Here is a 22,623-nt window from a genome sequence, read left to right as displayed (position 1 = left end):
CCCTTTAATACATAGATTGTGGTTGGTAGTTTTTTTCCACAACTGTTGTTAAGTTTATTGTTTTTTTGTTTTTCTGTTGAGCATTGAATCACATTTGGCAATTCCGAGGTTCTCTTATATCTTACTATACGGTCTATGATCGTTGTAGAATATGACCGTGACCTGTAGTTGTTTGCATCCTTGTCAGTTGGTTGTATAAAGGATAATTGTCTCATTGGCAAGCCTACCACTTCTATTTAAATTATGAACATGCACCTGACAAATTTCATTTTGACAGTGACTTGACTTCAGTTTGAGGTTTTAAATATTGTATTGTAAGACATTTAATATTATTATTCCTTGTCAAAGATACATGTACTATGACTAAAACATCTATTATAATATGTAGGACAAAATATTACTTTTATTGAGAGATTTGCCACCTTTTAATCAAGTATGTTACTATCTTAGAGAGATGTGTTTCTATTGTAAATATATCTGTTAGTGTTCCTATAATGAAGAGACATACTTTTATTTTCAATAGATTGCAGCTGTTGAAAAGAATATTTATATAGTGTTACGGTGATGCTATAATTGTGTTGAAATATTTTTCTATTGTATATATAACTAATTTATTGAGAATAATTATAATGTTTTGTGATTTGTGACTAGTGAAGTTATAAAAAAGAAGATGTGGTATGATTGCCAATGAGACAACTATCCACAAAAGACCAAAATGACACAGACATTAACAACTATAGGTCACCGTACGGCCTTCAATAATGAGCAAAGCCCATACCGCATAGTCAGCTATAATAGGCCCCGATAAGACAATGTAGATTGCAATAGAAATGTAGATGTGCTACTTTATTAAATAAATGTGCTCTTATTGATAATTCAAAGTAAGTAGATGTTGTCAACTCTTAGTTTAAGGGATCCACCGAAAGTAAACTCTTTTCATTCTATCAATAGGTCATACAAAAGTAATTTGTTTGGGGCCCTTTATTGCTTGCTGTTCGGTGTGAGCCAAGGCTCTGTGTTGAAGACCATACCTTGACCTATAATGGTTTACATTTATAAATTGTGATTTGGGTGTAGAGTTTTCTCATTGGCACTCATACCACATCTTCCTATATCTATAATAAGATATTCTTCTGGTAGCTAGAGATGATTCTGTTCACTAAAAAAATCTTTTATTTCAATAAATATTTTATTAACAATTATTAACAATAACAGCACTATTGCATGTGTAGTACATATATCAGACTAGATGGACAATATCATTTAACACTTAACCAAAGCTTTTACAATTCATAAAGAGAAACAAAACATGTATTTTGCATTTGAGTAAACACTAGCTTTGTATATTATTATCTAAACATATTTCTCTAATTGTAAAGCAGAAGGATCCTTTTACTTCAGAGATATGTTAAAAAATATTAAAACAAAGTTCCACTTTAAAGTTGTCAAATCTTTCCTTACGTAAAATTTATGAGTAGTATAATGACAAATACTAATGTTTGAATTTGGCACATGTAAACTATTTGATTACTTCAGTTATTGAAATTACTTTTTAAATGGTTATGATCAAGTGCAATAAATATTTTATAATATTGCCAAGCTTAACAGCTTTTTTAAACAACATATCATGCCCTGTACAATTTCCTGGTTATTTCCAATAAAAAGTTGCCATGGTGAACATGTTTGTATAGGAAAATAAACTGTGAATTATTGAAAAATCATATTTTCGTGGATATTTGATTTTGTGGTTTTACCATAGTCTGCATAAAAGCCTGTAGATTTTTTTGTTACTTTGTTTAATTTAGTTCATCATATTTAAATTTATGAAAAATTGTATCCAAGGAATAATTATGAATTTCCAGTTTTACCTTCCATCTCAAATGTCTGGTTGAATGAATAAGCTGTTACATTGTCCTTACTATTTCAAATGTATTCTAAATATCACAGATACATTGCACACAGCCCTCATTTAAAATCTATATGTAGTTGTGGTAGTCATAACAAAAGTGTTACATCGAGTATGTACATAGTAATGATGCTTACAGCTAAACACACACTTATGTACACATAGCCCTCTTACATAATCTAAATAAAGTGAACATGTTCATAGTAGCTAATTGCATCAGTATGCAAACAGTCTTCCAATATAATCTAAACATATTGATATTGGTCAAAGCTAAACAGACTTATATGCACATAGCCTTCTATTATATGATTTATGTAGGGTTATTGGTCAAAGCCTTCAAAAGTCATCTGAAATGTTTCCCTTCTGTCCACTACTAAGTCTTTACAATGAAGACAATGTATACTGCATGAATCAATAATGGTATCCATAAGAGAACAGTTTCAGTATGAGATAGATAGCCCAATGTATATATCAACAGCCTGGTATTTTAAAATAGAGATAAGTGTTGATTATTTAACATCATTTTGGTACGTCATGGAATAAAGCCGTGTAGAACTCAGGCTCCGACATTTTAAGACGATACTGTTTGGCCATCTCCTGAATCTTCAGCTTTCTTCTAACATGCGGTGGCTGATATCTGAGGAAAGAAAAATTGATTAAAATGGTTTAAATAAAACATATAAAGCATATTGGTTTCATAAGAAATATTATTTGAATTGTCAAGCAAACTAATCTGATTTTTATCAATAATATAACTTTAAATGAAAAGTTTATTCCAATCAAAGTCTCTGTTAGAAGTTGTATTTATCTGGCTGAAAAGACATCTTTGTTTAACAAACACTGATATCAATTATTGCAAAGTTTGTTTCATTCCTGGAAGTGTAAATAATATATTCACTTAACTTTTGAATGGATCCAAAGATCTAAATACAAAACTGCAATTTAAACTGAGATTTGCATGTTCCTAGGGTAGTTACATGTAATTGCCTTTTTAAAGATTGCATCCTTTTTTTTAGGCCTGTTCATGATTCAATTGTCTGCTCATGATAAATATATTTTTCTGAAATGTATCTGACCATAACAGAACACACATATAAACTTTAAAAAACATGTCTGATTTTTAGTATTTTTCTGTTCCATGAATGTCTTTTTGTTTAAATTCCTGGTTATTTTTCTTCCTGAACCAACAACTTACGTTTCACTTTCTAATCTTTTCCTTTTACCAATATTAATTGCTGTTTGTCTGACCATTGGTCCTAATGTACGTCGACTGACCACCATCCCATCTATCAATGGTATTGCCATATTGATTCTGAAGATAAGAAACATTTGATGATCTGACAAATTCCATCATTTTTCATTTATGATTCATAGTATAGTGATCATCAGGCAGAGTTTTAAGGAGGCCTGAATCAGCTTCTAATATATAGTTACATTTGATAATCTGACAAATTCCATCATTTTTTTATTTATGGTATATGGTGATATTATCATAAGGCAGAGTTTAAAGAGGGCCTTACTCAGCTTCTATAGATAAATTTGATTAAAGCAGGAACATGACACTTGAGCTGTGTCAGATAGAACTCAACCTTATGCAAGTGCACATAAACATGTACATATATAAAACTTTTTTTTATTTTTTAACATTCATATACGAAATAAATCATTAATTTTGGACTGTTTAGTGGGGTATGTTCTTATATACTTAATTTTCAAACAGTTACAGACTTTGTATAGTGATTTTTTCAACCAAACAATGTTAACAGATGTATCGATATTCATTTGAACAGAGTTGATTTCTATCCAAAGCAGTTCACTAGATAAATTTGGTGTGTCCAAAGGGCTTTTCTTGATTTAAACCTTCAACAGGACATTCAAAACACAAAAAAATGAAAGCCAAGGTGGAATATTACTTGAATATATGAATAGCTAAGTGGTCAAAAGAAACCTAAATAAAAACCTATCATTACTGAGAGCTAACAGACTGATGGTAAACATGGGAAAAATATTATTTTATATATTTAATTCAAAGGGCAAAAAATGACCTTTACTTTACAATATTTCAAAAATCTCTTTTAAATTGCTTTTTTTATAGTAAAGGTTTGGTTTGTTAGCATACAAATACATTATATACTTATTATTTGGTGTGCTTTAGTGTACATAGATATAAATCAACTTCTGGAAGAATTTACAGAAGGTGGCAGGTTACAAAAGGAAACTACATGTGACATACACTATTGGTATCAGTGTTGGATTCAACATGGAGCTTGTAAATTATTGGTTATCTTAATAATGAGGAAAACCAAAGTGCCTGGAATGGTGTAACATTTGTACTTTATAAGTTATATATATATAAATTAGAATTCTTTGATTTTACGAGTGCCACATGTGGAGCAGGATCTGCTTACCCTTCCGGAGCACCTGAGATCACCCCTAGTTTTTTGGTGGGGTTCGTGTTATTTATTTTTAGGTTTTCTATGTTGTGTCGTGTGTGGTGTTGTTTGTTTGTCTTTTTCGTTTTTAGTCATGGCGTTGTCAGTTGTTTTGGATTTATGAGTTTGACTGTCCCTTTGGTATCTTTCGTCCCTCTTTTTTTTCCTTTGACTCCATACCTGCTCACAAATTGGACCTCATTATTTTAGTAGTATAGATATACAGCTGAGTGAGACTAACCTTCCTGTTATGCCCTGCATGTGTATCCTAAACAAACCATTTTGTAATGCATGAATGAAGATGATGAATGTATCTTTCTCCGTTGATTTAGGGGTTGATGACATCAATGAAGTGTTCAGGTGTTCCATACCTGTCCTCGTCACACTCAGTATATCCCCTGTAATAATAAACTTCATTAAAACTACTCAAGCTTAAAATATAGGTCACAGTGACCAAAAATGTTCCTTACTTGGTAAAATTTTAATTTTAATTTCACAGACAAATATTTTAAGTGTAGAATGATCTAACGTTTTGTCCCAAATAATATACCACTCTTCTGTTAACCATATAAGTTGCAAGCAATTTATGTCATTCTGACTGCTGCATGAGCTTTTTCAAGATTTGATAGCTGTTGAAATCGAAACTGCTATTAAAATTTAAAGGAATATTGACCGAACTAATTCAAATAAATATTGATAGATCTTTGGTAGGTTTTTCTATATAAATTTAATTTTGAATAAAACAACATTTTCACCTGAGAAAAACGTATGTTTGCATGTAAAATAGAGCCAGCAAAATGTTTTTACTGTCAAAATTGTTTTGTCAAAACTTGCAAACAACTCTATAGAAAATGTGTACTTTGTAGAACATTTAATCTTGTGGTTCACCTATACTCATGAATTCTGAAAATATTGGTCTCCCACAAGTTATAGTGATTCTACAGTAGTTGAATTCATAATATTCAAAGCAAACCATTCAATAAACATACCAGTAGGGAAGTTCTCATGATCCTGGAAATTCTCCAACCATACCACTAGTATCTTAATATCTGGTCCAGCCATCAGTGCAGGTTGACGACCAGACTTCTTGAAAATGGGCTGATCCTGAGGAGATATGGGACTGTCTCCCTTTATCTTGTCTACATGGTCAGCTCTGTCTAATGACAGAGTCTTTGGCTTGTTTAAGGATATGTCTGATGCAGCTCTCTCAGCCATTTTATGTGTCAGTAGGGGAGATTTATCTGGAAATCCAACAACAATAAATATAATGATAGCTTCAAATGATGCAAAAGTGTTTTGTCTGTTTAAAAGTTATTACATGTACTTTAAACTAATAAATCGTAAGTTATTGAATATAAAAGTTTTCATTTTTCATAAGTAACAAACTGCTATAGTCATTCCTATTTGACTATTATTTTGTAATAATGAAAATCCAGAATCACAGACAATGTGAAAGTGATGTTTTTTTATATGTTAGTTTTACTTTTTAGAGTGTAGATTAGAGATAAACAGTAAGATTGAAAGAGGAAGAGTTAGTATCTGTGATAATTATCAACCAGGTGCTCCACAGGGCGCAGCTTTATACGACCGCAGAGGTCGAACCCTGAACAGTTGGGGCAAGTATGGACAAAACATTACAGCTCTGAATTTGGATTGTGATCAAATTTTTGACATTACATGGTTTTTTTTTTTTTTTTTTTTTTTTTACACAAAACAAATGTCAAGATTTTACAAATCAATTAAAGATTTCTTCTTCAAACTTATTTAAATCTAAAATTAAATAGTTGACACAGCATAGGTTTCTGACACAGAATGAATGTGGTCTAATGAACTTAAAATTTTTTTTTTGCCTTTGAGCAATTCACTATGCTGTTGAATATTTATCCTCTCAAAAAAATGTTTGAAGAAATTTTCTTTTTATTTATGAAATCTGAAATGAGAAAAATTTAAACCCCCCCTTTTTTTTCACATCCCCGTTTCCCTTTTTCCAAAACTGATATCAATTCAAATTTCTAATGGAGTTTGCAACAATAACTACTCTTTTAAATACATCATAAAATATTAAAATGTAAAATAAAGTGCTTGTTATCACTGAATGGTAAAGATTGGTTGGTAGTAAAAGTGAATATACATTGTTTATTGTATAAAACAATAAAAAAAACTTCATCAGCAACATTTTATATTGGCAAATTTCCAATGAAGTTATTTACATAAAGTTATTTGCAAATAAAAATAGAAAATGACATCATAGTCATGTCTGGCAAATGTCCAACATACATTATCTAAAAACATTTTAGATAAGATAAGGAAAAAAAGCTTCATCAGCAACATTTTATATTGGCAAATTTCCAATGAAGTTATTTACATAAAGTTATTGGCAAATAAAAATAGAAAATGACATCATAGTCATGTCTGGCAAATTTCCAACATATATTATCAACTACTATTCTATACAAAGAAAGATAACTCCAATTGAAAATTAATTGCTATTGCACAATATTGTGCAATTAGATATTTCTTGCTATTGTGCAATACTGTGCAATTGAAAATTTCTTGCTATTGCACAATACTCGATATGGAATCCTGATTTGGACCAACTTGAAAATTGGGCCCATAATAAAAAATCAAAGTACATGTTTAGATAAAGCATATCAAATAAGCCCAAGAATTTAATTTTTGTTAAAATCAAACTTAGTTTAATTTTGGACCCTTTGGACCTTAATGTAGACCAATTTGAAAACTGGACCAAAAATTAAGAATCTACATACAGAGTTAAATTTGGCATATCAAAGAACCCATTTATTCAATTTTTGATGAAATCAAACAAAGTTTAATTTTGGACCCCCCATTTGGACCAACTTGAAAACTAGGCCAATAATTAAAAATCTAAGTACATTTTTAAATTCAGCATATCAAAGAACCCCAAGGATTCAATTTTTGTTAAAATCAAACTAAGATTAATTTTGGACCCTTTGGACCTTAATGTAGACCAATTTTAAAACGGGACCAAAAATTAAGAATCTACATACATAGTTAGATTCGGCATATCAAAGAACCCCAATTATTCAATTTTTGATGAAATCACAAAAAGTTTAATTTTGGACCCTTTGAGCCCCTTATTCCTAAACTATTGGGACCAAAACTCCAAAACCAAACCCAACCTTCCTTTTATGGTCATAAACCTTGTGTTTAAATTTCATAGATTTCTATTTACTTATACTAAAGTTATGGTGCAAAAACCAAAATAATGCTTATTTGGGCCCCTTTTTGGCCCCTAATTCATAAACTGTTGTGACCTCAACTCCAAAAATCAATCCCAACCTTCCTTTTGTGGTCATAAACCTTGTGTTTAAATTTCATTGATTTCTATTTACATATACTAAAGTTATTGTGCGAAAACCAAGAATAATGCTTATTTGGGCCCTTTTTTGGCCCTTAATTCCTAAACTGTTGGAACCAAAACTCCCAAAATCAATCCCAACCGTCCTTTTGTGGTCATAAACCTTGTGTCAAATTTTCATAGATTTCTATTCACTTAAACTAAAGTTATAGTGCGAAAACCAAGAAAATGCTTATTTGGGCCCTTTTTGGCCCCTAATTCCTAAAATGCTGGGACCAAAACTCCCAAAATCAATCCCAACCTTCCTTTTGTGGTCATATACCTTGTGTTAAAATATCATTGATTTCTATTCACTTTTACTCAAGTTAGAGTGCGAAAATTAAAGTATTCGGACCACGACGACGACAACGCAGGACGACGACGCCGACGTGATAGCAATATACGACCAAAAAATTAAAATTTTTGCGGTCGTATAAAAAGAAGATGTGGTATGATTGCCAATGAGACAACTATCCACAAAAGACCAAAATGAAACAGACATTAACAACTATAGGTCACCGTACGGCCTTCAACAATGAGCAAAGCCAATTAGCTTATCTCTGTTTGATACATGCCAATGTGTCTGTCTCGAGTTATCATCCTTTGTCAGTGGTTGTAATATACATGTTATTTTTAAGAATTTGGAGTTGATAGCAGATCTCAGATATTTTTCTGTTTCACTCATTCATAACTTTTTTTAACATTCAATCCAAATAGAGCTCAACATATTATATAGAAATTTGTCTATTCAGTATTATGTAGAGCTGTTTGTGGATGTCTTTTGGATATTTTTCTTTCAGTTGCTATCTCATTTCCTACAGAAAAGAAATTTTGCATATAAAAAAGGGTAATTTCCCATTTTCTCTACACAGGTTAAACCTGCACATTGGTAACACCAAGAATCCTTCTTTGTCTGATCTTTGAGATTGATTTGGACCATGAACAAATATAGCCTTACCTCCAGAAGTGTTACTAGATGACATCCTCGATTCTGTAGATGGAACAACAAAAGCGACCTCTGACGACACGTCTGCCCAGTATAATACTTGTTGTCTACCATCATACACACTCCCTCCCGTACTCATCTGGTAGTCTGATGCTGGAAATATATCTTAAGTTATTTAAAACTCCAATATAAAAACATTTGCAGCTGATAAGTTGACAAGTTGAACTTCTTGCTTTTAAAATAATGAAAATTCATTTATGTTTATGATGTTTTAGCTATCATGAAAATAACAAAGGGATATCCTTCTCAATAGTAAAAAGTTGAAACATTCTTTGTTTGCATTCCCTGAATTCACAATGTTAAATTCAACACTTTTGTTAATTTTTTCAAATGGTAATGCGCACAAAATTTCATATTGACAGTAATTAATTTTATTCAGTTATAGCAAAAATGAATGCCACATTACAAGATGATAATATATATATTGGTGTAGTTAATCTGAATTTTTGACCAAATGGTAATGGAGTATGTTAATTGAATTATTATGTGCAACAGTTCTCTGAAACAGTCAGATTATTAAAGAGAGACTTAGCACTGATATTCCTATAACCTTCCAGTTTTTAAATGTCAAGTACATTCAGCATACTTTCTATATCTTATGAACAGGGACCCAGTCAAACATGATACAAACTTACCACTGATATCTTCCTCTGGTTCCATAACTTTCCAGCTTGTACTGATGTGTCCAGTCCAGCCGGCATGCTTTCTAACATCTACAGGCCATCCAAGTGAATGAAGGAACTCAATAAACTGTGACTGTACATTAGTTCTTGATGTCTATAATAAAAACATTTTTTTTCTTCAAATTTACTAACTTCAAAATTCTGAATGCCAAACTTTATGAACAGATTAATCTCTCATTTTGAGTTCTTTAAAGCACTTTCCAATTTTCTTGAGTCAAAACATTCATTTAAAGAAATATTTCAAAGCTCGTTTGAAGTAGTTAAATTTATAAAAAAATTATACTATGAAAATATAAAGTTTTTTCCTTATAAAAAAAATAAATGCAGTTGAAGAAAAGAGTAATAAAAATAAGAATTATCTTTTAAGTGAAAATGGTGATACAATTTGAATATCAAAACAAAATAAAACTATATATTGTGAATATGGCCCACTAAAGACTAAACTAGGACAATATATAACACTACTTACTACACTGTCTATAATATGGCCCTCTAGTGAGTAAACTAGGAAGATATATATCACTACTTACTACATTGTCTATAATATCATGGAAATTCTTCTGACCCGATTTAACATAGAATATATGAACAGTATCATTGTCACGTGATGTCACAGTATCTAATATCTCCAGGTCTGTAAACAAGCCGGAGTTTGTTGTATCTAACATAACTAAAGCTGGTGGTATACTACTGTTATTATTATCCTGCAATTATATACATAATAAATATTTATACATGTAGTACACAAGACATAAAACATAGAACATAAATATCAAACCTCAATTAATATCAATTCATATCAATTCATATCAATTCATACAAAATATCCTTTGTCCTTTGGTCTATAGTAAGTTGTCAGAACGCATCTATCCCATCGAGCTAGAGATAAAGGATACCACAGATACAGTTAAGTGGGCCTGATATCTTGACTTACATCTAGAAATTGACAATGAGGGTCGGTTGAAAACAAAGCTTTACGACAAAAGAGATGATTTCAGCTTTCCAATTGTGAACTTTCCATTTCTAAGTAGCAACATTCCAGCAGCATCTGCATACAGGGTATATATCTCCCAATTGATACGATATTCCCGAGCTTGCATTTCCTATCATGATTTTCTTGATAGAGGGTTGCTGCTCACAAGGAAGCTATCAAACCAAGAGTTCCCAATGGTGAAGTTGAAATCATCCCTTCGTAAATTTTACAGACGTCATCACGAGTTGGTTGACCGTTATGGAATAACCGTTTCACAAATGATATCGGATATGTTCCTTACGTCGTAACTACAATCCCCTTCCCTTTCATGAATGTGACATTATGATTAAGACTATATACCGGATTTGTAATCACATAAGCAACACGACGGGTGCCCACATGTGGAGCAGGATCTGCTTACCCTTCCGGAGCACCTGAGATCACCCCTAGCTTTTTTTGGGGTTCGTGTTGTTTATTCTTCAGTTTTCTATGTTGTGTCATGTGTGCTGTTTTTTGTTTGTCTTTTTTTATTTTTAGCCATGGCGTTGTCAGTTTGTTTTAGATTTACGAGTTTGACTGTCCCTTTGGTATCTTTCGTCCCTCTTTTATGTTTATGTTCCAGACCGTATGAGTATTTGGACCGTACGCGTACGGTCTGGACCGTATGCGTACTTTTTCAAAATACTCATACGGTCGGATCGTACGCGTACGGTCTGACTAATATTAAGAAGTTGGTCAAGTTTACTAGATATAAATACATATAACAGATCAACATAACTTATTGATATAAAAAAGTTCAATTGTAATTGAAATAAAAACTTTATATTTTATCTATTTAAAAAATCCACGCTAATTAAATCTGTTAATCTCTTGTATTTAGTATTTCGATCAGTAATACATTAATTGAATTATGACAATTATTCTCACTGAAATTGATGATATCGGAAGTAAACATAATGTGGGCGGATAATTGTTTTAGAATATTTAGCAACTTTACAGAAAAATGCAAATGCAAAGGAACATGCATGCATGAACTGCAAACATGTAAATGTAAAACAATATTACATTACTTGTACGTGGTAGCAAGTGTCACCTTGGGCGAGAGTACCAAAATAGGATTTAGATATACAATTAAACAAATATTTAATTTCAATTGTTAGTTTGAACATTTTATCCATCTAATTGTAATAATAACAATTTGTTAAACTAAAAATAAAGATTGCGATAAATATTCGTTTGAATTTAACCCATATGATCCAATAACATGTATGGTCAGCTCGTACTGGACCATACGCGTATACTCATACGGTCCGACCGTACGCGTATGGTCGGACCGTATGAGTATACGTATACGGTCCGGACCGTACGCGTACGGTCCAAATACTCATATGGTCTGGAACATTTATACTACAAAAAGCTGTGTTCTTCAATGCACCACTGAAGCAGAACTGACAATAAGAGTTCTACTCAACCCTGTCCAACAGCCATGATCTTAATACATGCTGAAGACCTAGCAATGACTTGAATATGATTTACAGGTGCAAGTTGTTCCTACAATGGGATAACATAGTTTTACTTCAGTTACAATATTAGGTCATTTAAACCGAATAGTGACCATACCTTTAAAGCTTCCAATGACAAGAAACCATAATGAGATAGGAACAATCTAGCTGTCTGGTATTCCTGTGTAATTCTAAAATGAAACAATTTCAAATGGTTTAGTACACTAGTTTCCACCATCAATATTTTTTAAAACACATGCATCTCAAGTCAGAAATAAACAGATTAAAGTATAGTTGGGTGTGTAAATATAAAGGATAGAGAATAATTGGCATAAGAATAAAAAAAAAATAAAAAACAGCAAGAAAAAAAGAAGACAGAAATATTAAACAAGCATTCTATCTATACCATCTTTTAAATTTCATTGTAGTCTTAACAGAAGGGATTTTGCTTGATTTTCATATGATGAAGACATAATCTTTAAAATTAGTTTAATTGAGATTTGGAGCTGGCATGTCAATAACTGCTAGTAGTCCAGGTGCCTGATTTTTTTCTAGCTGTTTTGAAGACTAATAGCTGTGATCTGCTTTTTGTTCGCTTTTTTACACATTTCCTGTTTCAATTCTGGAAAATTATTTCAATAATGTAACAGCCATACCTTGGGGTTTTACATTCGATATCCTGGCTGGGAAATGGTGAATGTTTCATGTTAAGTTTACTTTTCCTACTGATTTCATTTTCAAATTGTACGGCTTTGTCAATAAATGATTTCAGTTTGTTCAGATCTGTGCGATCGTTATCCTTCACAAGAGATTCTAATGTGGGTATACTTTTATCTCTGAAACAGAACAATAACGAAATAAGTTGCATTGATCACTTTAATATATTGATGTACAAATGTATTCAATTTCATATTCTAGGAAATGTCATATGTATTATTTATTTCTAATTTATTTTTTAATCAATATAAAGCTTTTTTTTCTCTACATGTTAATCTGCAGTTTCCAAGAAATAAATTATCTTAAAAATTCCTTAGAATTAAAAATTCTAAATATGTTCACAGAATTTTTGAACTGTCGATTGTTTTTTACTATATTGTTGGGTTTATTTTCATAATTATTACCAGTTTGCAGAAAAATTTAAAAAAAAAACCAACACAGATAATGGATTAAACATATTTTTATTTTTTATTTTATGAAAACTTTATCAATACCATTAAATCAATAAGACCTTTTCAGTTTTGCATACAATTGAAGCTAGTCTCTAACTTCAACCAAATAGGTAGACATAAACAGCCATCTTCACTGGAAGATATTGACGTATCAGCCATTGCCACATATTATATAAACGATCATTCTAGATAATCCTTGTTCTTTAAGAACTATGATTTTAATCTATTGTTCTAACAACTTACGCTTTGGTAGGTGGTATTTTATCAGCTGATTCAGGGAAGTATCTGTGTTTTATATTGTGATGAATACCAACATTCTCCATAGGTAATGGTCGACCTGGATCTGTCAAACGGGATCTTGATCGAGAGTTTATCTGTAAAATCAAGTTTAACATTACATTTAATGGCTCTTTCACCTGAACAAAAGTTTCAAAAGTTTAAAATCACTACAAAATGTCCTATAACCACTGTTTATAAATAGATATAAGGAAATTTCCATGTTGCTTTCACTAATTCCTTTCACAAAGATACATTTATTTGACCATCATATTGAGTAAATTTGAGTTTATAAAACTGACCACACCACAAAAATACATATTTTTATTTAAAGTTGGTGATTCAATGCACAAAGTTTGTCGTTCTGAATAGGTAATTTTATATATAAATGATATACAGTAAGCTTACTTTATTATTTCTAGGTGAATGTCGTAATTGCATGGTCCATGCATGTCTTCCAAATGGTCCTCTGATTAGAGAAGTCACCGTTGGTAAGGGATCTGAAATATTTCAAATATTCTTTAAAAATGTGAATTACTTTGGAGTTGAAAAAAAAGTATTGACAGATGATAACATTACTCATATTTGCAAACATCAAATCTATGACTGATAGCCACATATACAATGGATTATGGTTATTTGCTTAGCTTTCCTGCCAGACAAATTAATTATTCAATTTAGTAGCATATGCTGAGGAGTAAAATCAAATTGGAATTTAAAGGAAATCCCCAAAGATAGATGATACCAATAGTCAGCAAAGGAAATAAAAATATTTTGTTTACATTAGATGAACAGTTTTTGAGCTGAAAAAAATTTATGTATAAATAATCAATATTATGCATTTAAGGGTTATGTGTTTAAGTTAATTCTACAATATCATCATATAGCAAAGACATTTCAAAAAGTCCACTGGGATGATTGAGTAAAATTTCAAAGGACTTTGATATCCAACAATTTTTTATACAATTTGTGACAAAATAAGATTTATTTTTATTATCTCCCTTTGTGTGTGGGACACAAACCAACTTGGCAGTACCATTACTGATACCTTCGTTATTTCCTAATGGCTGTTCCAGTAACCCAACAATGATGGAGTTATCCAAAACAAAGTATTTAAATGGAGATCCAGCCTCGGGTAGAGAATTGCCTTTACAGTACTTCAGTAACGATTTCTCATCCAATAAAGAAAACAAAGACTCTGGACCACATGGAGGAGGAAAGGCTCCCTACATAAAAAGAAACATCAGTCAAATTATATATATAATAGTATAGCATATTGTCTGGAAATTATCTGTGGTAACAACAGTCTTTCATAAACCATTAACTCTGACAATAAAATTGATTTTGTTAATCATACTGTGGACTCAATTTTTTTTCGTGGGTATCAATTTTCGTGGATTGCTGAAAACTTGCATTTTCATGGATATTTGATTTCGTTGTTTTGCCAATCTCTGAATACAAAGTCTATTGAAAATATGTAATTCATTGAACATTTGAATTCGTTGTTCAACTGTACCCATGAAACCCACGAAAATTGGTATCCAACGAATATTAATGAATCCACATTGTTGTGTTAAATCTTTGAACATGTGTTGTAACCCCTGTCCCAAATTAATATAGTTCTTGCCGATCTCTAATTTTAAATAAACTAACACTGGTCAAATTACAAACATTAAGTTTCCAGATCCAAATTAAGATTTATTGTTTTTATGTTGACCTCATTAGAATATAACTAAAATTTTTACCCACACAGTGTCAATACATCTTTGATGAACAGTGTTAGACAGTTTTATTGCTTAGAAGTAGACATAAAAACTTGGTGTAATGTGAATTTTTGTGTAATATATAGTTGCTAACAATGGTAATTATCTCAAACTTCATTTTGGAATTATTCAATTTCCAGACATACAAATTTTACCTACCACATGTTGTATTATGACAGTGAGTACCCCCTCAGCAGCCTCCTTTACTCTCATTGACGCTGGCATTAACTCCTTATCTCCCTTGAATTTAGGTACATCACTGGCACGATTCTGTAAGTACAACAAGAAATTAATCTCAGGGCAATAACTTACATCCTACTTTCAAATCAAAGACTATCATTTTTTCCCCTGTAAAATGGTAAACAGTCCACTTTGCAAGTCTGAGTAAAAAGCAAATTTCAGGAAATTGCATTTAATCTTCTTTTTTTTCCAACAACTATTGATAATGAAGCCATTGAAGGGACACGTAATTAGACTTCATATTTTCATATTTTTTTTTACTTATATATGTTTCAACATTTGTTACTGGTGAATTTTTATCATTTATTACAACAACAAAAAAATCCCACCAGAACAAAAAAATGTTTGCAAAAAAAAATTAAAAAAAATAGATTAGCTGTTAATGTGAAATGGATTTTCTATGTGAAAAAAAATAATAATTTCTTAAAAGACTTCTTAAATAGACAAAGGGAATTGAAGTTGTATCAGTTAAATGAAAAAATGTTGCACACATCACTGACCCCAGATAAGTGTGGGTTTAGTATAAGCGTGACTTGGTATATTGTCTACTTAATTCCCAAAAATATTGTTTGTGCTTTTACAGTTAGTACAAAATCAATACATTAAATAAAAGGAAAATGTGTCAATGGGACACAGATGATGCCCTTACTTGCAAATAACTTTATAAAGGGACATAACTAAGATTAGTACAAGTGAAACTACCCAAATTCATACTCGATCTATGTTTTATGGTAATACGAATTGTATATACAATTCATAACATTTGGTTGAGGCATACTTAAGTTATAGAATGCAAACCAATTTGGGAAATACAGAAGTAAGGACGGACAAGGGTAACACTTAATGCCACCTTTGCCTAGTAGCAGGGGCATACAATTAATTCTGATGTGTGTTTTACAGCTATTGAAAAGTCTTTGGTAATTATTATTCTAATAGTAAGACCCATTACAGTAAAAAAAAAATCTTCAAATATGTTCATCTGCTATACTTCAAGAGATACTTTTGGGAAATCTTGAAGATTTATATATGAAAACAAAATTTCTGGCACTTTCTGAAGTTTAACAAAGTTCACTGAATATGATGCTTTGAAGTAATATCTTTAATTCTCAGGAGGTTGTCTAAAAAAGGGAGTAGAAAATTGCTGTTCACAGGTACTTCTCTCACTACTTTGAAGTAATTTCTCTTTTTCAATCTTACTTATTGCAAATTATATTTGTTGATATATTCATGCATGAAAAAAGTTTGACATTTTTGCATTATTTTTTCTCTCTCGAGGTCTGTCTAATTAAAACACTTGCAAAAATTGGTTGGTTCAAAGTACCATTATGTCATACACTGTCGGGTCATAAACAGGCAACATTCACTATACTGTTAGGCTGCAATAATTTACCATGCTACCAATTTCATACTTCTAACTAAAATGCTTCTTCAACTGCATTGAATAGGGGGATTATATCTTTTCAAAGCTTTTGTGTTAAGTCTAAAATGCTTCTTCAACTGCATTGAATAAGGGACTATATCTTTTCAAAGCTTTTGCCTTAAGTCTAAAATGCTTCTTCAACTGCAATGAAAAGGGGGACTATATCTGTTCAAAGCTTTTGGTCTAAGCAAGTTAAGCAGGTAAAATACTGTTGCTTGCAGTTTAAAACAGGATTTGGGATATTTGGATTGTGAAAGAATTATATCTTCTCCACACTGACAATTACTTGATAAAAGTTCAATGATCTTTTTAAAATGTGACCCTTTGTCTTACAACTACATATTGTCTCTGAAATTTATAATTGACTGCAAGGAAGATATTAAGGCGTGGTCCATGATTTTGACCCCTTGTCACGATTACACGATCATGATCGTGTAAAAAGCTCTAAAACCTGATTTCATTAAATTCTACACGAAAAAGATTTTGAACAATGAAAATTTTTGAAATACATAAAAAAAATATAATAATCCATGTACATGTATTACATTAAACAACTGCCGATTCATATAGTTCCTATAAACACTGTCATCTGTTGCACCATTAAAATGGATATTATTCAAAACTATTAAAGCCCTCAAGATAATGCAAAAACATACTAAGCAAATTTTCTAAATATTAATAAATTCATAAAAGAAAAAAAAAGATTTTGTTAATAATGTCAGTGTGGACACACAAAGATAATGTTTCATCTAATGGTGTAGTTAGTAGCAGCTATGGACAAGCATCAACCTGATACCTTATTCAATGAGACAGATTTTGAGTCCTTTAATGTCACAGAATATGCCTCTGCTGGTTTTGTCTGAAATGCATGTATACAGTTGGATAATAAATACCTGATACTAAATATTTTATTGATATAACCTTGAAAATATGCTAAATATATATATAAAAAAAAAGTTATACAGTTGTATAATAAATACATTTTTTGTTTGTACCTGATACTTGATATTTTATTGATATAACCTACACTACAGCTCATGGGAATTTTGCTTTGGCCACCTGCCCACAGTGAAAGTGGGCATGGGGTGGTCAAAATTTCTAGTTTGTCCACTCTGCCTACCTGTAGGAGTGTGGATATGTCATTTCTTTTGTCTAATGAAAAGACTTGCAAGTACAATCAATTGAAAAAAGTGTATAAACATTTGTAATCAATATTTTTACAAAAAAAAAGAATATAGCTAGATTGGGTGCAAGTGGGCTGTCCATTGTGGGCAGGTGGAAAAAGCAAAATCGTCAATGGCTGTTGTGTAGTTAATATGCTAAACATAAAAATAAGGAGAAGTGGTAGGATTGCCAATGAGAAAACTATCAACCAAATTTCAAATGAAGTGGATGGGAGGTAGTGAAATTTGTTTATAAATACATGACATATGGGGTTTTCCCTTCGTTTTACTTCATTCATTTGACCTGACTGGGCATTCTTTAATGGCTCATATATAGTAAAAAACATCATTTCGTTTACATCACAATAGAAATCTACTTAAAAATTGTGAGCATTGTAACATATCTTTTTCTGAAGTAGAACATGCTTAAGGATGTACTTTGTACTAAGGTGAAGTTTAGGAATTTGCATCAGATATTTAGACTCCTTCATTTTTTTTCCTACGATAAAAACCATTTTTCTTTTCATATTAAACTTCAAAAGCTCATAAAAGGTCTTTACAAAAAAAAATATCAATTTAAGATTCCAGATTTATTATCTTTCTGCTTTGAAACCCCAATAATACCAATGCAAATATAAGGTAAAAGACTGTTTCAGTTTTTTCCTGCTATTTAAACAACAAAAAAATCTTGAAAAGGACTTCCATAACCTATCAACAGTTTTAGCTTATTTTGTTCCTTAGACTTATACATGTTATAGAATGAATTTTAAATTCACCTTAATACATCCTTCTGAAACCATTCAAGCCACTTTTAGTCAGATAAATGAATGAAGTAATAATTATGATATTAAATATTCCAATACATAGGAAGTTTTTACCTTCTGGTTATTTCTATCAGGTACCAAACATTCTAAAAATATCTGCAACTACAAGTTTTAATCTTACTTAAATCTCATATCGGATTTTGAAAAGGCAACATGTATTTCTCTAATGTATGACACCTTTCAAAACTCTGAGAGATAACATTCTCTTGAATAGGAATATTTTACTTTTTATTTTGATACAAAAGTGACCTATGCAGATCACTTTGAAAATGAAATTGACTGCAGTTTGAGTGCTTGCATAATTTTTAACAATAGATTTTTGGCAACTCTAAATGACATGAAATCAATCTATTCAATCAGTCAAGCATTTGCATATACAAGGCTAGGGTGACAAGTTGAAGGTAACTAGAATAATTACTCAATGGTAGAGATTGTATTTCTGAATTAAACAAGAGTGTGTTAAACAAGCAGCATGGGGATGATTGAAAATCACCCTGAACAAATTCACAAAATAAAGTTATTTTCTTTTCTCAGAAAAGCACAAAACAAAATTACCCATAGTCCATCTTTAATTTCTGAGAATGAGTATACATGTATATGTAAATATAAGATGTGTCTGAGAAGCTTCCTTACCTGTGATTTTGACCCAGATATACCAAGCTCTACCACCTCTAGAACATTATGTAGACATTCTTTATCATACAACAGCCTACTGTGCTCCACCAACCAAAGAGTCAGACATTTAAAGGCTGCTACGATCATTGAGTGTAGATCTCTGGTGTGGTTCTGATTAGGACGATTACATTGGAACACGATGAAGTCACAGATCCATTTGACTGTTCGTTTACACATCAGTAGATTCGGTGGTTTTATTTGAACCTTTGCCAGACCACTTAATAATTCCATGGCTGCTAATGCTGTGTTGAGATCTGTCTTCCAATTCACCATTAATCTGGTACACACTTCTGATGTTGCTTGTCCAAACAGTCCATAGGCTGATTCTGTAAACAACAATCGATTGTTACTGTAAATTCAGAATCAATTACATGAATTTATTATTACAATTTTGTCATCTAAGACTAAAATGTGGATATTTTTTTTGCGATATTAAGAAACATACTGTTTAATTCATATAAAAAAATTCAAAATGTGAGGTTTAATTATTGCAATTATAACCCTGTAGCATTACAATAATTTTTGAATTTCCAGTAATTGTATATTTCTCTGATAATTCATAGTCAAGATAAGATATACAAATTTTGTGTACTAATGTGGTGTTAAAAAAAGAAAGCAACTCTTTATGTAAATTTTATGCTCCTGAAGTGTTTTCCTGGATTTACTCACAACAGTTACACTCAAAGCTCAAAGCCAAATATATGAAAGCCAAGAATTTATAAGATTGAAGAGCTTTATGACCAAAAGATACTAAAAATAATCAAGAATTGAAACCAACCCATATTTTATCTAAAGACATCTAAAGGATACCCATTGTATTTTTTAAAGCTAGGACTTGCACATAACTATATTCTTTGTTAAGATGTAGGTAACAGTTAACCAAAACTAGTGCACTGTTTTGCAAGAAAACTGTTGTGTTAATTTTATTAAGTATCATTACTTACCAACAATGATTGTGATTGGCTGATTACTTAACACCATCCTGTGATGCCTGATGAATTCTGTGATTGGCTGATTACTTACCAACATCCTGTGATGCCTGATGAATTCTGTGATTGGCTGATTACTTACCCACATCTTGTGATGTCTGATGCAGTCTGTGATTGGCTGATTACTTACCAACATCATGTGATGTCTTAGGTAATCTGTGATTGGCTGATTACTTACCACCATCCTGTGATGCCTGATGAATTCTGTGATTGGCTGATTACTTACCCACATCTTGTGATGTCTGATGCAGTCTGTGATTGGCTGATTACTTACCAACATCATGTGATGTCTGAGGCAGCCTGTGATTGTCTGATTACTTACCAACATCCTGTGATGTCTGATGCAGTCTGTGATAGGCTGATTCCTGATAGCTGGAGTCTGATGAAGTCGTCCCTACACTTGTATGGCTTGTATCTAACAAAAAATTCAAAAACAAGTTAAAACACTTAAATATTATTAACAAGTCTTAAGTCAGTGGATAGATGCTGTTCCTTTTTCTTTTTCTTCTGTGTGAAATGGTTTATGATTGTGAAAGAGATATATATCTATCAAACTCCATGAAATAGATATAGGAAGATGTGGTGTGAGTGCCAATGAGACCACTCTCCATACAAATAACAATTTAAATAGTAAACCATTATAGGTTAAAGTACGGCCTTCAACACGGAGCCTTGGCTTACACCGAACAACAAGCTATAAAGGGCCCCAAAATTACTAGTGTAAAACCATTCAAACGGGAAAACCAACGGTCTACTCTATATAAACAAAACGAGAAACGAGAAACACGTATATATTACATAAACAAACGACAACTACTGTACATCAGATTCCTGACTTAGGACAGGTGCAAACATTTGCAGCGGGATTAAACGTTTTAATGGATCCAAACCTTCTCCCTTTTTCTGAAACAATGCTGAATTAAATGTATGTTAGGAACTACTAATACATAGCCTTCAAATTCGTTTGAATTTGAATGAAAGCTCTCAATTTTTAACTGTAACACTCAGGAGTTTATTCCTTTTTATTTTAACCTGCTTTACAATAAACTCTTGTGAAAAAATTGAATTCATAGGTTTGCTTGTCGGCATACCAACCTATATAAAATTGAGAATGGAAATGGAAAATGTGTCAAAGAAACAACAACCCAACCAAAGAGCAGAAAACAACTTAAGGCCATCAATGGATGCATTCCCAAAGTTAGTGATACATGACTGAATTTGTTCATTAATTCCATACAGACATTTCTAGATGGTAAATTCAATATTGTTGGGTGGTTGTCTCATTTACATTGATCGATAGTTTTATTGTTTGTTTATATGGACATACTGTTATATGTAGAGAGGTTATGAATACCAATCTAAATGTGTTTCAATGGAGTCATATAATCCAAAGACAATAACACCATACTGTGTCTCATTTTCACAACTTAAGTCACAGGCGAGACCATGAAAATAAAACTTCCATATGTTAAGTATCATAAATTGTGATTTCCATGGTGTGTAAAATTGATTTTCCCAACCAACAATTAACAGTGTAATCTAAATTAGCAATCAACAATGTTACATTACCTGCATGTGCCTCAGAATCAGTACTTGTATCATGTTGAGGTTGTAATGTGTTCTGTTCAGCTTCTTCAAACATAGCTTGGTCCTGAACAGCTAGCATTAATCCTCCTGGTCAAGACAAACGTCAAAGTGATTAAACTATGAAATAATGACTCACAAAAATGAAAATGGTTTTAATTTATGGCCATAATCAATCATAGACTGGGGTAGCTTGGATGTAAAAATCAATGTTCAGTAAGCTTTTTTTCACACAATCATTTGGTCTGAATTTTTGACATCATCAAAAACATCAAAAATTGGTATCATGTTACATGTACTAGGATGTTCTTATGTTAAATTTTAAAAGTTTAAACCAAAAATTAAAACTATATAATCAGAAGAGCATTAGTTAAAAATAAGATTGAGTATTGATTGTTTTTTGTCAGTTTATTATGGACTTATGAGTTTCACTGCCAAAATCTCTAAAATAATTTTATGAAACATATTTTGCTGTGTAATTCTAGATGTATTTGATGAAATTATGAAAAGAAAAGTAAGGGTAACTTGGAAAAATATTCTGATGATATAAAATTCAAAAAAAGATGAATAAAAAAAAACATAACTTGGAAATGTAATTCTAAAATTTATAAAAATTGAAAGGGAGATAGATATAAATAA

At 31.5% G+C, this 22,623-nt stretch overlaps 1 protein-coding gene across 6 annotated transcripts in view; it reads right to left on the bottom strand.

Annotated features, from left to right (window-relative positions):
* Positions 1-1,932: 1,932 nt before the first annotated feature.
* Positions 1,933-22,623, bottom strand: part of LOC143069589 (ral GTPase-activating protein subunit beta-like) — a 45,606-nt gene continuing 24,915 nt past the window's right edge. For 4 of the 6 annotated variants that reach the window (XM_076244297.1, XM_076244298.1, XM_076244300.1 and 1 more), the window contains 17 exons: positions 21,970-22,074; positions 20,723-20,815; positions 19,370-19,737; positions 17,546-17,608; positions 15,249-15,359; positions 14,375-14,552; positions 13,735-13,826; positions 13,294-13,424; positions 12,538-12,717; positions 12,000-12,072; positions 9,937-10,110; positions 9,359-9,500; positions 8,676-8,816; positions 5,328-5,579; positions 4,580-4,736; positions 3,102-3,218; positions 1,933-2,543 (listed from right to left, as the gene is read on the bottom strand). In XM_076244297.1, the coding sequence (XP_076100412.1) occupies positions 2,426-2,543; positions 3,102-3,218; positions 4,580-4,736; positions 5,328-5,579; positions 8,676-8,816; positions 9,359-9,500; positions 9,937-10,110; positions 12,000-12,072; positions 12,538-12,717; positions 13,294-13,424; positions 13,735-13,826; positions 14,375-14,552; positions 15,249-15,359; positions 17,546-17,608; positions 19,370-19,737; positions 20,723-20,815; positions 21,970-22,074 (2,495 nt within the window). In that variant the 3' untranslated portion in view covers positions 1,933-2,425. The remainder of the gene's footprint in view (positions 2,544-3,101; positions 3,219-4,579; positions 4,737-5,327; positions 5,580-8,675; positions 8,817-9,358; positions 9,501-9,936; positions 10,111-11,999; positions 12,073-12,537; positions 12,718-13,293; positions 13,425-13,734; positions 13,827-14,374; positions 14,553-15,248; positions 15,360-17,545; positions 17,609-19,369; positions 19,738-20,722; positions 20,816-21,969; positions 22,075-22,623) is intronic. The other 2 variants (XM_076244299.1, XM_076244302.1) reach the window with 1 other exon arrangement.

The sequence above is a fragment of the Mytilus galloprovincialis genome, chromosome 3 (genome assembly GCF_965363235.1).
Source record: "Mytilus galloprovincialis chromosome 3, xbMytGall1.hap1.1, whole genome shotgun sequence".
In the NCBI taxonomy this organism is placed as follows: Eukaryota; Metazoa; Mollusca; class Bivalvia; order Mytilida; family Mytilidae; genus Mytilus; species Mytilus galloprovincialis.
The sequence above is the reverse complement of the archived record's forward strand: the minus strand, read 5'-3'. Positions and strand labels throughout refer to the sequence as shown.